This window comes from Echeneis naucrates, chromosome 18, assembly GCF_900963305.1.
Source record: "Echeneis naucrates chromosome 18, fEcheNa1.1, whole genome shotgun sequence".
Lineage (NCBI taxonomy): Eukaryota > Metazoa > Chordata > Actinopteri > Carangiformes > Echeneidae > Echeneis > Echeneis naucrates.
The window spans coordinates 11,212,999-11,230,891 of NC_042528.1; the positions used below are offsets into that span (position 1 = coordinate 11,212,999).

Sequence of the window (17,893 nt, forward strand, 5' to 3'; positions counted from 1 at the left end):
AAACACAGTCCCTCTGCCTCTGCTCGGGGAACGCTTTATCACTTATGAAAGGCATTCAATCAATGCACTGGTTTTTCCTCTGTATTATTTAAGTGTGCTCTCTCAGAGAGGTTTAAACTTCAGCATTTTCTGACAATGCTTTATGTTTAATTGTAGTTACATAGCAGGGATACATAGTGAGAGCAATTGAAGGAATCCTAGTATCTTTCTGAGATGTTAATATGGGATGCTTTTGTATGGATTCCTAACTTCACATTGATTGCGACGGCAGTGGAGAAAAAGGAATGATGCACATCCGGAAATCATTATCTTATCCGCCCTGTGGTTTCAGTTACCTGTAATATCATCATCTAAGCTCAAGGCCCTCTGAAGAGGCTTTCATAGAGGTCGAGAAAGCCTTAGAATTCATAAACAGACCTGAGATTTGGTTCATACAGAGTTGAAATCAAGAGGTCGCACTCAGAATTCCTCTCCTATGTGTTAAAAGTGGATAACCAATAAGCGACTGGCTGCTCAGTTGCCTGTATGAGGATAAGATTCTGCAAACAAAGTGAGTAACTAAGATTCAAACTGAAAGTTTTTTTGAGCAGTTGTGTTGAGAATCAGAGATGGCAAAGTAAGTAACTAAGATTCAAACTGAAAGTTTTTTTGAGCAGTTGTGTTGAAAATCAGAGATGGCAAAGTGAGTAACTAAGATTCAAACTGAAAGTTTTTTTGAGCAGTTGTGTTGAAAATCAGAGATGGCAAAGTGAGTAACTAAGATTCCAACTGAAATTTTTTTTGAGCAGTTGTGTTGAAAATCAGAGATGGCTAGTCGTGACAGATTTCAAGTCATTTTTTGAGCCATTCTAAGTCTTTGTTTGATAGATGATATGAGTCGCACTGGCTGGGATTCGAGCTACAGATGACAGCTCAGATTGCACACATAATGTGTGTGCTAACCATTTGGCTATATCATCAGTTTACATGCTAATGGCTAACAGTAATCCCCCAAAGTGAGTAAATTGGTGAGTGACAGTGGGGTAGCAGCGACGGGTGAACAGACAAGTGCAGATTGTCCCACATTTGAAATCTTACAGATCTTGCAGCCATTGTGGGATTTGATCTGTGCTGAGCCAATCAGGGTATTCGCTGATGAACTATGAATGGATTTAGTTTGTTTTAGCTTTTGTTAAATAATGTTACTGGCTGGAGTCTGACACTCACCGAATCACCAGCCAGCGAGGTGTGTGAGAGTCACTGTCTCTTTGACTGAAAGGGGTGAAGCTCTGATGGTTACATTCTATCTGCCTATAGGCCTTAACATTCCTAGATGACCTCTGTGTGTTTGCAGAAGGGACCGTTCACATGATGTCAATACACTCAGACACAAATTCAAAAAAGCAGACTTCATATTGTCTTGCTGTGAAGTCTGTGATATCTTGAGCCCTGTTGGCAGGATGTATTTCGATTTTTATCTCGTAAAGGTTTTGTTTGAAGAAAAATGGGTAGACGTTTATTTGAAGAAATTGTAACATCTGATGAATCTGCTCTTTCTGTCTCCTTCTCATGCATTCCTCATGGACCCGTCCCCTGAAGCTGAAGAGTATGCTGTTGAAGGTAAGACTGATGCTTTACTCCAAAGGCCCTCTGATGGCTGCTCTTAATGCTGTTAAGGATGCTGATGTTGGCTGCTTGTTAACATTCTCTGCCCTCCCTCCGGGGAGGGGCATTGTCAGTTTGGACTGCGGTTATAAGTGACTTCCAGGGGGCCTAAATTACAGTTTCTGAATGAGACAAAAGCAACGGATGCACAACCAAAAACCATCCCTGTTTTATGTCTTGTTTATTTTATCTTGTCTGTTTTAATTTTGTTTTGTTTTGATTGTGGTTTATTGCTCTAGAGTTAAACATACGGTGCTATAATTCACACAAATATTTCAAAATGGAAAAAAATGTCAAAGTAGCTTGAGCCAAATGTAAACAAGATGTGACATGGGAATTTTGAGATAGTGTTTTCCTGCTTTCCTGTCCGGAATGGTAACCTAAGGCTCCCTCTCAGGGTCCCTGAGGGGCTTCCTTAGCCCTTGGACCAGGCACTAAGCTATAGCTGGGTATAACAGACTTAGCTTGTCTGTCTGTCTCCACTCTGCAGCGATCAGGAAAGAGGTTCACCCTCTGGTTGACTGAGTCTGTCAGTCAATCAAATCAGACTCTCAGATTGACAGGAAATTTATTTATTTTTTTTTTTAATCTATGCACTGAGTGGCAAACTGGTATCTGGTTGTGGGAGTGTGAATATGTGTGTGTTTACATGTTGTGGAGTTGCTTTTCCTCCTTGCTGAGTTTGAGGTGATGGATTACCTATCACAAGGCCTGAACCAGCAGGGGAAATGACTGTGACAAACATATTCTTTCTCTAGCTTTTCCCTTAAAGCTGAAAACTTAAATGCTGCAGTTTTCTCTCAGTTGTCATGCAAAGCATGAGATGTTTATCGTATGGCACACTGGTCGTATAGAAGCACAAAACGATATAATTTCGTTGTTATGGAGTCACTCAGTGAATGCTATTTGAATGCTAGTCTCAGCTTGATATGTAAAGTGTGTGCCCTTCTCGACAGTTTGAAGTTGACATTTTCTCAGTTTGTTGCTACATGGGAAAATGCAACCCTCTTGTAATGGTTGTGTGTGTGTGTGTGTGTGTGCGACCTTGCATCTGTGTCCCATGTCAGCACCAGTGAAGCCCTTGATGGGAAAATGTCAGGGGGAAGGTTGGGAGCAAAAATAAATAGTGGCAGTTCTACAATTCCTGTCAAGACTGCCTGGCAGAGAAGACCCTCTGTGCAGTGATGGGGGGCAAAAAATCTTTGTTTGTGTGTGTGTGTGTGTGAGAGAGAGAAAAAGGGAGGCACAGATGAGTGGATGAAGGTTATGAAGACGTTTGATTTCATTCTGGGACCAACTCAAGGAAGGGTAGCAAACTGCCAGGGGACCCTGGGGTGTTCAGTTTCACCAGACCGCAGAACTAAAACTGCACTTTCTGACATAATCACAGATACACAGGTCAGAGTTTTAGTATTCAGTTGCTGGGGGTATGCAAAAAAAAAAAAAAAAAAAAAAAAAAAGTTTCACATCAGGATCATGATCCTCTACAGTTTCAAAATCAGTGAATACATTTCAAAACGATTGCATCATGCATTTCAGTCTATTGTAGTTTGTTAGTTAAAAACTGATTCTGATTCAAATCCTGAGCCAAAGAATTGCCATCCACATTGAATCATGGGATTTTTTTTCATTTTGCCCTCCTTTTATTAGTGTTTGAAAGTAGCAAATATTGTGCACTGTTGTTTTTCATTATATATGTCAAAGAAATGTCACTTAGGCCTAAGCGCTTAGCTCACTGTTTGGAGTATTTCTTACTCATTTCTACAATTTTCTTGAGGTAATTTTTGCATTGGGCATGATCCATGTTGTTAGGTTAAGCATCCTGTAATTAAGTATATACTCCACAACTTCAGTTGGTCTTAGCAATTAAAAAAAAAAAAAAAAAAAAGGTTCAAGGTTTATTTTGACACAAACACATACTGCAGGGTGAGAACAATGTTTAGTGGAAATAGGCAAAAGCTGAAACACCACTTTTAAAATGTATTTGTACTTTCTGAAGTCATGAAATTTAATTAAAAACACGTAGTTGTATTTCCAGCTCCCAGTGTGTTGTGTATCAACAAGACAGCTCAATAGATTTATTTAATGGCTCAGTGGCTCTGATTCCAAACCCTCCGAGTGCTACTGCACTACTTTCTCTATTTTTAGGGTTTCCCTGTGACCATATTTGGTCTAATTAGTGTCAGTGACCGTGTGTTCAAAGGTTGCTTGAGATTGATGGTGCGGAGAGACATTGAAAGCCCCGGGGAGGCTGGTGCCACTGGAAGGTGGCCCGTGGCCTTCGCTATTACACTGCAGGGCCTCGATTGATGATCTGCTTGCAGTGCTGACCTGTTTTCACCGAGCTTGTGGAAGGCAACCACACACTGCCATCTGCACACCAACGCGATGTATAGTTTTGTAATGTAAGCACAGGTTCACCTCATTGTCCGGTTCAGTGATGTTCCTATGGAGACGGATAATAAATTTTGCTACTATAGGCTGAAGGCGGTGGAAGCCTAGAAGATAGATGAACAGGTCTATAACCAGGAAGTAGCCAAAACTATCAAACGGCTTGCCTTAGTGCATATAAATGGGCATCTGAATGACCTGGATTCTGTTGTGGTGTTAAAGGATGTATTTGCAAGTTTTGGTTAATGATTTTTATCATGTGTCCCCTACTCCATCATTGTCGTCGTTATTGTTGTCTTTTATTGCTACTGCCGCAGAATCAATAAGGATAAATGTCTTAAACTTAACAGCTGTTTAGTTACCAGGCTAAAAGAATCATTGTGGGTTCAGCAAGGTTGAAAGCAATCCCTTTTGATTTGCATTTTGTTTTCTATTACATGTCTTCTTCTACTGAAGTTTGCATGCTAATCAGCTCAGAATGGCTCGGCTGCCATTTCACACCACTCAAGCATCCAGGTTGGGCTGTAGAATTAGTTCTGCTCAGAAGATCCCTCTGATTGAATAACCTCTTGTGAAAGTGCTCATGGAAGAGGTTTAAAGTAAAACGCTGTTGATGTTAAATGTTGGCTATGTCGAAATGGCTAAACTAACAAGCAATAGCCTTAATAGTGGCTGAAAAAGGTTTTTAACTTGAACATAACTTATTATGTAGACGTGAAACAGTATGGTTGGCTGGTTTAAAAATAATAAAGAGTCAAGAAATAAGAAAGAGAGGCTACTGGCACAGTAAAAATATATGCTGGTCATTCAGATGCTGCGGGATATTCATCTTTAATTTCCTTCCAAACTATGGTACTGACAAACCATGACCATGAGAGCAAAATGCCTCATCTACAATTGGACAGTAACAGATCAGATCCAGCCCTGGTCAGCGTGGCTGGCCTCTGACGCTGGCTGATAAATGTAGCGACCTGATGCTTTGTTTGGGTGAGGGATGTTCTGAGCTGCCCACACTGATCTTAATCAATCTTACGAAGGCTAATGATCTTTTCTCTCTCAGCCACACAGACCTTCAACTTAATGTCACCCTTGGGGGAGGGCAATAATTTTTTTTTTTTTTTTATGATTATTATTATTTTTTTTTTTTTATCAGAGTTTGATGTTGGCTTGAGGTACAGGATTATAGATTTGAGTGGTGCCTGTAGTTATAGGGAGATTACTTTGGATCATCTAAACCAGATTATGGATTTCCTTCTTATTTGCTCAGGAGAAATAAAACAATTTGACAGACCAAGAACTTAAATGATTTTTAAATGCATGTACGTCAAGGCAACAAATGAGAAAACACAGAAAATGTAATCATGGTGTTAAACTAGATTTTGTTTGTTTCTGGAACAAATTGTGCTTGTACATGATCCTGATTCAAATTCCAACTGCTGTTGTTATTTCGAAAACTATTTGCTAAAAGGCTGACCACCTGGGTGATGAAAACAGCCTTGATCTTGCCAGAAATGGTACATTGCAATAGCAATTCAGAACGATAAAGCATTTATTTATACAATGGTGTAGCATAATGACACAATTTGTCCATTCTCTCTGATCAATAAAGCTGCATTTCTCATTGAATGCACAAGCGACTTGCAGTGTTCAAACAAAGCCATTGATTGTGGAAGATTGCTGGCTAGGTTTTTACTCGCAAGCAATTGAAAAGAATAGGCTTCAAATAAACAAACACACATGTACACCCATAATCACAGCAAGCACGTTGGAGTGGAGAAGTGGCCATGTGGATGGGAAAGGGTGGAACAGAGTTGAATGACTTCTTTTTCAGCTCTGAAATTGCTCAAGAGCCTTTGGACAGTAGGATGCCTTGATGTTTGCTGCGCTTGCCTAGCCTCTGCCAGATGTTGCAGGGAGATTAAGCCTCTTCGGGTCCTGGAGGAGACCAAGTCCTGCCATGCCTGTTCTCACAAGACGTTAATTTCACCCTATATAGTTTGAGCCCTTTTTTTTTTTTTTTTTTTTTTTTCTTCCCTGCTTTGAGATAACTGAGTCTGAGGGGATAGAGTGGGTGTCCACTTGTGAGCGACTCCAGATGCTTCAGTGTCAACATGCATGGCCTTGAGCTGTACTGTTCGCTGTGATGGAGAGAGAAATGATTGGACAATGTACAGCCTGGAGCTCTGGTGTTGTGTAATGTTTGTGTGATTGTGAAGCATTGCGTGAGCCAGATTGTGTTGTTCTCCCTGGGACTTCGTTTGCTTTTGCATTCAAGTACAGCTCGGTACTTAAGTGTAACTATAAATTCCTTAGTTGGACCTCAGTTTAATGTGTCTATACAAATGGTGTTCAGGCACATGATCTGGCATTGGCTGCTTTGGTGTGTCTAACTTTTTCATTTAGGTGTGCTCAAGCACTCTCAGTAACACATTTCAAACATTACTTTTCATTGGCTATTACATTATATCTGAGCCTCTGAATTTGGACAAGCCGTTTTATATTTTGGCCTTTTTTGACGTCTGGTGGGTCAGGATTAGTACCACACTACTTTGGTACAGTATTTCCATTTTATGCTACTTTATACTCCCTCCACATCCCAGAGGCAAATAATCCACCTACTGCTCAAATATATATTTCAGAAGCTCAGTAACACACATTGTTGAAGGTTTGGCTGGTCAGCGAAAGTTTCCCATACAGTTTCATATTAATAACTATTAAATTAAAACTTTTAACTTAAACTATCTGACACTATCATATACTGTCTGATAACACATATCAGACAATATAAATTCAGATAAGTGTTGTATACTGTGTTGTATGTTGCATAAAAGGTTGTGGCTTTGGCTCTGGGGCATGAGGCCTTTGCAGACTTTGTGTGGGTTTCCTCCCACCGTCCAAAGACATGCATGTTTTGGTTGATTGGCGATATTATCTGTAGGCTTGAGTGCGAGTGGTTCTTCGTCTCTGTCTGTCTCTGTACAGTATGTTGGCCCTGTGATGGACTGGCGGCCTGTCCAGGGTGTACCCAGCCCATCGTGAGCTGGAATTGGCTCCAGCGCCCCCTCTGACCTGAAACAGATAAGCGGTAGAAGATGAATGAATGAATAAATTAATGAACTTCTGTTTCAAATTGTTAGTTTGATTTTTTTTCTCATTTTACTGTTTTAAACATGTTTCATTGTTCATAAGGTTTTTGAAATAAGCCCCCTTAATATGACTGTTTCCCCTCTACCAACCAGGCTGAAGTCGTAACTTCAGTACTACTGTACTTCTGTATTACAGTAACATCCTGCATTGAGCTTTGGGAGGGATTTTAGTGTTGTCTTCAAAGTATTTCCTTCTCCTGTGTACTAAAATGAAAATTTGCAGTGCACCCCTGTGCTTTTGTTGCTTTTGAAATAGGGGAAAAAAAGGTATAAAACCTTTTTAAGTGTTTCCCAGGGGACTGTGAGGTTACAGGGTATTTGGAGTTTATACTGTTTCATCTCTTGCTTGGTTGTCTACACCAGCTAATTTATGCCAGGTCAGGGTTACAGTGTTCGTAATCCACCTGTGTTTGATCCATTTTAGCAATCTATGGCTTTCTCTCTCTTCCCCTCCCCTTATCCCTCCACCCATCTCGAGCTTTTTTTTTTGTCTCATCAGTCTCATCTTCTGTTTGGTCTTCTTATAGCCCATCTGTACTCTTGACATTTCTCCCCCCCTTACATCGTGTACCAATTTTTGCGCTTTTTATTCTGTCCACTTCATCATGTGGATCACCCTCTTCCATCTTCCGCTACAGGGAGACGAAGGCCTCTACAAAATGCTTTACTGTGTTTTTGAGGGCTCTGTAGAATGAATGCACAACCCTCACTGAGCACTTTATTAGGAATGCCTTTACACTTAATTCACAACACTATCTGATCAAGTGGCAACATTGCTATGGCTGAAATAGCTGAATAGATTTTTTTTTTTTTTTTTATTGTTGATCTCTGGGATGCTCGCACACAATGGTCTCTGGAGTTTCCACATACAGGTACCAAAAACAAACAAAAAAATTTGTGGAAAGGTGGATAACGATGTCTTGTTGATAAGATGATAAGACGGGTTACTGCAGCTCAGATGACCGATCTTTAGTGGTGAACTGAAAAGCTTCTCAAGGTGAACTCTACATCCAAGCCAGCGAAAAACAGATATCCAGTGGCTTTCCCAGGATCCAAAAAAACAAACCAGTGAACACTGGAAAAATGTAACCTGATTTGATGAATATGGATTTCCTCTGAGACGTAAGAATTTTGCATCAACAGCAAGAATACATGGACCCAACAGGTCTCATATGAGCTCCAGGCTGACTTCTGGCCCCATAGTACTAGCAAATCATAGTTTTAAATGGCAAAATTGTTACCTGCCATGTGTCTCTTTTCATGGTCACAGTTTACTACCTTTCTAATGGGGCCTTCCAGTGGGATATTGCTCCACGTTAGAAGCTGTTGTTATAGCAAATTAAGCCTTCACCCGCCATTAGTGAAGCATTCTTCATAATGTGCATACTGTAGTGAGCATAGATACAATAGAAAACACAGGAATAGTTGGTGACAGTTTGATTTTATATGTGCCCTCAATATGGTGACATGTCATTTAGACCTCTTCAGATTTGCAATGTAATAGCATTGATCATAAAAGTTTGACATTTTCCTTTTGGATCTTATTGTTTGACACTATCATAAGAGATCACAGTAACTCATTTACAAAGTAGGTGATTAACCTTCCAGATCCATGCTGGCCGTGGTCTCAGTGAGCAGCTTAGCCCCCACTGGGCACAGATTAGATGAATAGGTGAAGGTGCTCAATGCAATTATTACCTGAGCACTTAGATTATTACTGTCCCCCTTGAATTTTTTCATATTTTGCCCCCTCCCCCTCAAACCTCCAATATTTCCACAACATTCTCCTATTGTGTACTTGCAGCCTTTTCTGAATTCAATTATGCCATGAAATGCCACTGCCTGCAAAGCGTCAAGTATATGTCGGCCAGGTGACACAGTGAGAGATTACATTTGGGCAGAGCCCAGCGAAAAGACCATCTCCCACCCGCCCCACAGCTGACAGCCAGTGTTAAGAAAATAAAAGCTCTCACTTCAGTCTGACTGTTCAGCCAAAAGTGTTTACAGAGACATTTTTTTCCTCTCTCTCACGTAGTGTTTCTTTTTTTTTTTTTTTTGTCTTTCTTTTTTTATGTTTGCACATGTGTTCAAGACAGACTTCACACTTTGCACACATCCATTTGATACATACATGCATGCTGGTATGAGTCATTCAAACCTGTGTAATGCCCAACCCAAATGATGTTTAATAGTGCCCTGCAGATTCAGTCTCAAACAGCATCTTCCATTTGATGCTTTCACCTGGTGAGCGTTTGCTTCATCCATCTTATTTTGGACACAGCTTTTATTAACTGTCCAGCATTCCTTTAGCAGGACTGCATTTAAGTATGAAGCACCACTGGTGGCTCCGACGCAGTGCAAAGGCAGAAGTGGTCTGATAAAACTGAGATCAGTAGCCCAATAAGATGAATGAGAGCGACCAATAAAAGGGAAGGGGAACATAGGGAATACAGCTCTCCCTTCATTCCCTAACCGCAGTTTTATAATAGGAAAGTAGTAACACTTGAGTGTTGTTTTGCCACTGAAGACCTCCCTCCCTCCACTTGAATGTAAAATTATATTCGTTCAGAATTCAAGTAGTGTAGATAGTAGAGTGTTTTCCTCCTGCTACATTTTCCCTCTCTGTCTGTTCCTCTTCTCCATCTCCTGCTATCTGTCACTTTTTCCCTTTTTCAATTGCAGTCACCACGTTGCTCTTTAAACGTGTTTTTTTTTTTTTTTCTTTTACTTTTCCTTACACCTTCTCTCGCCTTTCAATTTAAACTCAATTATGTTCGGAAAATGAATGTGGTGGGATGTGATCATAAATTCTTAACCCCAATGAGTTTGCATCTGTTTCCCCAATTAATGGAATGAATTGAGTCATCTTTGAGGACTGTATAGTGACCAGCTCTGATGGAAACAGCTTTTAACTGCAAACTGAAGCATTGCTACTGTAATTCATGGTGTCAATTATCGATCTAGAAAATATGGAATGCCTTTAGCCCAAGCAAACAATTTTATAACCAAACACTCGAGGCAAGATGAAATGTCCTCTACAAAGACACTAAATCAATAGCAGCTGATGGAACGCAGCTAGGCAGCAGATCCTGACCTTTGACCTTTGTGTGGATGTTGAAGAACTAAATAAAATGTCAAACACAAATACTCATACTCATACATACTCAACACAAACCCTAACTATTGTGTGGATAAAAAAAATACTGGTCAGAAAAATAAATAGAAAGCTGGAAAGTGGAATGTAATCAGTCAAAATGAATAATTTGGACCAAATTGTAGTTTAGTTTTGGATGAGATTAATTTAGATTTATCATTCATAACTGAAGGAAAGTGCAATGCTTAACAGTTCACAGTAAGGACACAACACATAAGAAACACACCAATGGTCAAAAAAACACTGATAGAAGGGGAGACTCCTGAAGATGGTGTCCCCAACAACACTAAATAAAGGTGAGGAGAAACAGAGAGTAAAATTATTTAAATTACAAAAACAGTCACATCTCCCAAATCCCTGAAAAATCTTCAGGCTCACCTTGACAAAATGTTTGAGTTGAGAATCCAGATGTACTGGATGTCTGCCTCATTATTTCTGTCTCTAATATCAAAGAATGTGCCTTGTTCCTCAGAGATAGATGGAGCGATACATTTGTTTAGTTTCACATAAACCCAGGATTTAGATTTTTTTTTTTTTTATTTTTGACAATTAACTGTAACTTGCTCCAATCAAATCTGCTAAGTCACAAGGGTCATCAGATTTAGTTGGGTTTGGACCAAGAATTTTACATTTGACCCTGTTCATGAAGCGTTCGCACGATATATTTCAGTTCTGTGTAGTACTGATACACATTTTGTCTTCACACATTTGGTAGCATATTGATAGAAATTCTTAGAAGTACCACCTGCTGAAATGTGCTGCTGAGATTGTCATGAATGAAATTACACAATTATAACCTTGGATTTTCTTTTTTCTTCTCAAATCCTGCCAAACATATCAAATGTCACAGCTAAATTGTTCATACACGCGAGTCTGAATCACTATTTGCAGGATGGAAGCAAAGACATCTTATTAAAGTATATGCCTGTATATGCCTCCATATGCCTGTACTTTCATATTGCAGGCCACATAGTGTTTCGATATTAATCATTAAAGAGAGGTCCTGCTGCACTGAAGAACCCTGGCACTGACAAATGAATTCTGTCTAGATTCAAACCCAAGATGACAATCCTTGGACAAACAAAATATTTTTTTCATCCATCAACTGCTCCACACACCCCCAGTTTATTTATTATTTCAGTTTCTGATGAATATTTGAGCGCTGTCGCCTCACAGCAAGATCTCTGGGTCTGAAAACCTGATCTGGGGTATTTGTTTGGAGCTGTGTGGGTTCTCTCTTTCTGTTCTCCAGCTTCCTGTTGCCGTCCGCAGACATGCAGCTTACCTTAACTGATAACTCTAAAATTGCTCATATGTGAATATGAACCTAAATGGGTGTTTGTCACTGTATGCCTTTTTATGTGGAATCTGTAGCACAATGGAGACCTGTCCAGCGTGTCAGCTGGGATTGTCTCCAGCCAAGCGGGATAGATAATGGATGGATGGATAAACATAGTGTAAAAGCAAGCCAAATATTTTCTCAGTCTCATGTTATCTAGAAACAACACCAGTACTTGTGTGTATATATATATATATATATATATATATATATATATATATATATATAAAGTATTTTGTGGCCTTCTGTGCTCTACAGACTAGTTTGTTATAAACAACTCTGACATCCGAGGAAAATATTTGATCCGTCGCCTTTATAACTTCCCTGCAGACTCAGATTTTTTTTTTTTTCCTCTTTGCACTGTCAGTGTGGCCTAACCGCTATGATGAGTCGTTATCAGAAACGCCATAAATTTGTTCAGCAGCTGCCACAAAACCTCTTCTCCCTACAGCTGTGATGCATTTATTTCCTGCCTCCCTGATTCTCTGAGGGCCAGGAAAGACGGCGAACTTTAACGCTACAGACCTGCCTTAGACCTGGCCTACTTGATTCCTCCGCATGTGGGAGAGAAGACAAAACGAGGGGAGAAAACGGCAGGTGAGGGACAAGCAACCACGGGAAGAGGTGCAAAGAGGAAAAAAAATTGATGGATAGGGATTAGAAAAGAATAGAGTGAGGGAGGAGGGATGGGAGGGAGGGAGGGTTTCTCAAGAGCAGAGGCATCAAAACCAGCAGGCTGTTTCGGTAGGAGGAGACATGGCCTAGATACTTCACTAGGATTCACCGTTAATGACTCGTCAGCTAGGCCAGAGTTTTCTGGGGGTTTTATTGTCAATAAACCAGCGACATGCAGAAAGTGTTATGTGTACACACATTACACATATAAATTTCACACATGAACCACAGTAGCCGTCACTTTGTGCCATTTCTATGTGTAAAGCATCAGTTGGTGCAGTACCACCGAAGCTTCTGGCTTTGACTAACACACAGAGAAGTGTATTGTATAGCTTTGTGTACTGAGCAAACAGACATGTCCTGTCATGATCTATGGACCCATTGCGACTGTGTTTTGTGAGTTTTACTTTCAGGACTCTTTGAGTCTTCAGTCCTGGTAAACTAATCTCTAGATGATGGTGCATGGCAGCATAGTGGTTCACACTGTTGCCCCATAATAAGAAGGTTGCGGGTTTGGGTTTCTGCCTGGAGTTTGCATGTTCTCCCTGTGTCTGTGTGGGTTTCCTCTGGGTATTCTGTTTTCCTCTGACTGTTCAAAGATTGGTGAATCTAAATTGTCCGTAGGTCTGAGTGCGAGTGGTTGTTTGTCTCTGTCTGCCTCTCTCTGTTGGCCCTGTGATGTACTGGTGACCCGTCCAGGCTGTACCGCACCCTCGACCAATGTGAGCTGCGATTGGCTCCATTACCTACCGCTACCCAGAAATTGATAAGCAGTAGAAGAAAAAGTACACTGACATTGTTCTGAACTAGATTGAGAATGTGAATGGGAATGTGTGAAAGGGTGGAAGATCGTGTCTTGTGCATGTGCTGGGTTCAGATTAAGCTGTCAGCCAGCCAGTGAGTGGTCGCAGACAGACTGATCAATGCGTGGCCAGCTTGCAGATAATAAAGCCGTTAGATCTCCCCTGATGCCTTTAATTGAACAAGTGTCGTTGGCTCAACCCATCTGGATAGAACACATCCTGGGAAAAGGGTGTTTTCAGCTGGACTGTGCTTCGAATGCTGGGTAAGGAAGCGCAACATTTGAGCCATGTGCTCCCCTGGAGGGGTTTAGGGGGCATGGAAGGGGGCAACATGTGGTAGGACAAACCAGCAACATTAATCTTTTAGTTTAATTTGCAGAATCTGCACTGTGTTGTAAATGTAAGCCTCTTTGTGCGTCAGTGTATGCTCCTCCTCAGAGGAATTACATAGTGCACTGTGATACTAAGCATTTTGTTAAACATTACAGGCCTTAATTTATCATTTCTCAGTTCAGTGCGACTTTACAAAACTCCCCAGCTTTGTGTCTTTGTTGGATAATCTCACACAGGCAGGGGGGGAGACAGAGGGGGTGGGGAGTGTCTCATTTTGTGCTTTTCCATCTAACTTAAAGCTGTTTGTCTTAATTTGAAGAAGTTTTAGTCGGCCTGTTCTTCCACTGTCTGTGTGTGTGTCCTGCATGTATCTCTGTCTCTCAGGACCGATGTAGGTGGTACTGCCAGCTGTTCAGCCTCCACCTCTTCAATTGGACGTGCCTCTACTGCCAGTGGAGGGAAGTTCCTTAATGTACTATATCCTCAGCTCCCTTAAGATATGAAAATACAGCAGTGTGTGAAAGCGTTCTTATTTACTTCCTGAAAGCCACAGACATAAACCGCCTAAGGCTATTCCTTCTGCATGCAGCGAGAATTTATTACAATTGAGTAATTCTTTTTCTTTTGTGTGTGTGTGTGTGTGTGTGTGTGTGTGTGTTTTCGCATTTAATTCTCTGCTGCTGTCAAAGGTCCTATTGTGAAATCTGCAGCCACTAGAAAGTGCAAGCTGAACGATTCAGTGCCTTAAGCGAGTGGCCCAGTTGAATAAGATAAGGTCAGAACTCCACTCCTGATTTAGAGGATACAGAGCATCTCCCATCTGGACACTGACAAGAGCAGCCTCCCCTCTCTCTAAGCCAAGCCAATGAAGAGGCCTTCTCCCTGCCTTGTTTGCTGTTTCTCCTCTCTGTCAGCCAGAGCCCCTATACACTATTCATAAACTTGGGCAGAGGGTTGTATGACCTTTTTGCTGAAATGTTAGGGCAAATTAGTTGTCAGAGTAGTGGACGTGGCAGTCATACTAAGATCCAGCTCCAGTCCCATGCATACCCCCCCCCCCCCCCCCCCCCCCCCCCCCGCCTCCTTTTTTTTTTTTTCTCTCACCTTTTTTCCAAGCCCCTGCCCTTTCCACTGCTGCGGCTCTCCGGTCTAACTATCACAGACTTGCGACGGCAGAATAAAGCCGACCGACCTGATGCTAAGTATTTTGAACCATGATATTTACGCAGATTGACAAAGTTCAGCACAAAGAGTCAATACAAGCAATTCACACACTTGCGCATGCCCACTCTGAGAAACTGCCCTCCAGTAATTTATCAAATGCAACACAAACCACCAGGTGTGTGATCCATTCCCGCTGTAAAGCTTTCCCTCCCAGGTAAACTGTGGGTAAGTTTTTTTACCCACCGTTTTATCAGAGTTGATTTGAGAAAAACATTCTTTACGGTTGTTTTCGGCATCCTTTGTGAATCACTGCCCTAATTCAGCCTATACATTGCAAATCCTTGAATTACTATCATCCACTTTTACCCCCGAATACAGAGCAGCTTATAATGAGCCCAAATGAAAGCAGCACCCTTTTAAAGCAGAGTAAACCAGGCTTGCTGAGCCGCTGGCCCCCAGAGTCTACGCATATTCATTTTCTTACGTAATGGCTTTTTAAAATACCACCGCATTCAGCAAGCATTAGTTATTCTTGCATAGTAATTGGCTACTCCCACCTGCTATTTGTGTACGTTACTGCCGGTGCACTTCATCAAAACATCAAACTGGAGCAGAACTTTTGTGATTACTCGGGAACCGGCCGCACGTTTATTTTTCCGAAACACTCAAACTATTAGTCAACAGATGTGTGCAGTCTCACACACTGGTTTTTTTATTTGATTATGTGGCAGCCTTTTTATTTCTCTGATGGCAGGCTGGAGGGTGGTAATGTGGTAGCAGTAGAGTTTTTAGCAGTTTTACTGTACTCACACAGCCACTCAGATGTGATCCATCAGACAGGGAGGTTTGTGTTACTCCCCGATTTTATTTGTGATTAAAGATGCCCCTCATTTCCTGTATTTCCTTCTACTTACCAATTTGTCCTCTGCATGAACTTGATCTTATCTTGTGGTTAAAGGCTAGAATTTATCCCTTCTCCCTAAAGGCCTTTTTCCTTTTACTTTTTGACTTCTGCCCAAAACTGATCCTGCCTTTTGAAGGCGAATGAAGATCAAATGCGGATAAAGAGGTTACTCGCTCAGTTTTTATCCCTGTCTACGGTCTGTGTTTGTCTGTGCCCTGTGGGTCGAAGAGCCCTGCATACTAAACGTGTGCAATCATCGGTCGTGTGCCTGTTTGCATCTGGCTACAGCTCATCATTCAAGCTTGAGAGGAAATCTATGGCGATAAACATATTGCTAAATAAGGGGGTTGGAAGGCATGCCATTGCACACAGCAGTGTGTACACAGGATGACAGAGCTCCGTGTGAACAAATGTACACATACCTGCCATCTGAGGTCAGCTTTTCCATATCTGTGGAAGTCTGTAACAGAATTATGCTTGAATAAAGACCACAGTGTGCAAAGCTCACCTTCTGTCCTCACACCATATGACCCATGGTTCCATGTTTGAAGAGCTTCCAAACCTACCTTTATCACACCATCTTCACCGGCATCCAGCCACTGTTTACCAACCAAGCAAGCACTTAGAGTTTCCCTATCGCATCCCAGCTGCCCTTTAGTGTGTACTGAAGACTGTGATTAAGTGCCATGATGGAAAGCAGCAACATCCATTCCATCCATATTTGATGAGCAAATGTCTCCCTCCCATCACAGAACAAGGGGAAGCTGTAATCAACATTTACACACACTGTGAATAATTGTTTATCCAGATAATGGCTGCGTTTGTGCAAGCACAGAAAAAGGTTGTTTTTTTTTTTTTTTTGTCCGTCTTTTTATGATAAAGAGTACCCTGATTACTTAATAGCATGACTGGTGTCCCGTTGTTTTTATTATTTGGCTTATTCAGTCTACTTCCTAACCTATCAACTGTTATTAGCCCCTATCAGAAGAAAATAAAGTTTATCTTGACGGCACAAAGAGCAGAATAAACTTCTCAACAAAGAACATGGCTTGCTGTCATTTCACCGCCATAATGATGTGGCATAATAACTGATTGTCTATTATGAACTCTGCTCACACATTACACTGAATGAAGAGGGTATCTCATGGCGTTATTGAGCTGTGTTACGCCCCGTCTCAGTTGCCCTGCAACCTTAGAGTTTTATTAGCTGGACCCCATCTCTGCAGGGCAGCAGCACATTAAAGAGAATGAGGATGCATTAATGAGGTCAGCGGTGCAGGCTGTTAACGTTAAGGGCACAGGAATCATAGTGTCAAAAGGCAACCTATTACAAATGACATGTAAAGATTAGCATAGAGAAGGGAGAGTATTAGGGACGGCACAGGGACAGGATTACACTGACACTGTGAGACACATTCAAAGTCTTTTTTTTTTAATTTTAGAGACAGTCAGCTGAAAGCACAGTCAATTGATACCTTCATGAAAATTATGATCCATTTTAGTTGAACCAGTTTTAGGAGTGATGATTCCATGTTTATAATTCAATGCTGAAAAGCCTTAAACCTTCATTCTACCTAAGACCATAGGGGACGACTCTGATTGTATCGATATCCACGTGGAAATGAGCCTAGTTCTCATTTGATTTGTTAGCACAGTAAACATTTTCTAAGTGACTTCATGGTCTGTCTCTTGTTTCAAGTCTTTTTCAATACAACAGGATTTAAATTTTTCTTAACAATGGTCCCATTAAGAGGTAAATAGGCCATAAAGCAGGTGATGTAAGGTGTGGCTACCTTGTAACTCATTACACCAGCTAGCACACACAGGATAGAGTACAGAGCAGGTCAGAGCCCTCACTCCCCAGCTCAGTCTTCTTCTCCATATCTTACTTCACATGGTTTCAAAAATTCAAAATGGCCACAACTAAATTACAAACTGAGTTCACTCTCCGATCATTTTGGGTAACATAGTTAGAGGCGTTCATTTTATCCAGAGAGCCTTCTTTGCTATTGTTCCTGTTGCTGCTAATGTAAATAAGCTGGAGAAAATAATAGAAAGAACTCTGTGTGACTTTTAATGTGGCCATTCTCAGAAAATATCCAATCGGGACACAAATATCCACAAAACATAAAAAACGTGCTTGGCTGCACTGCATACATACATTCATGCCGTGGCCTGCATCCATGGCCTCCGTGCACATGGTAAATCGACAGTGTCAGTGAATGCAGTTGGTTGTGACTGTTATTGGCAGAATGTACAACTGCTGAACTGAACTCTGAATCTCTGAACAGATGGCATTCTTGCAGTTGAGCAGACGATCAATGTCTGTTTCTGACTTGT

General features: G+C 41.2%; 1 protein-coding gene across 1 annotated transcript in view; it reads left to right on the forward strand.

Annotated features, from left to right (window-relative positions):
• The window catches only part of nrxn2b (neurexin 2b), a 586,403-nt gene that overhangs the window by 41,972 nt on the left and 526,538 nt on the right, over positions 1-17,893 (forward strand). Inside the window, exon 2 of the mRNA XM_029525863.1 lies at positions 1,579-1,599. Coding sequence (XP_029381723.1) covers positions 1,579-1,599 — 21 coding nt within the window. The remainder of the gene's footprint in view (positions 1-1,578; positions 1,600-17,893) is intronic.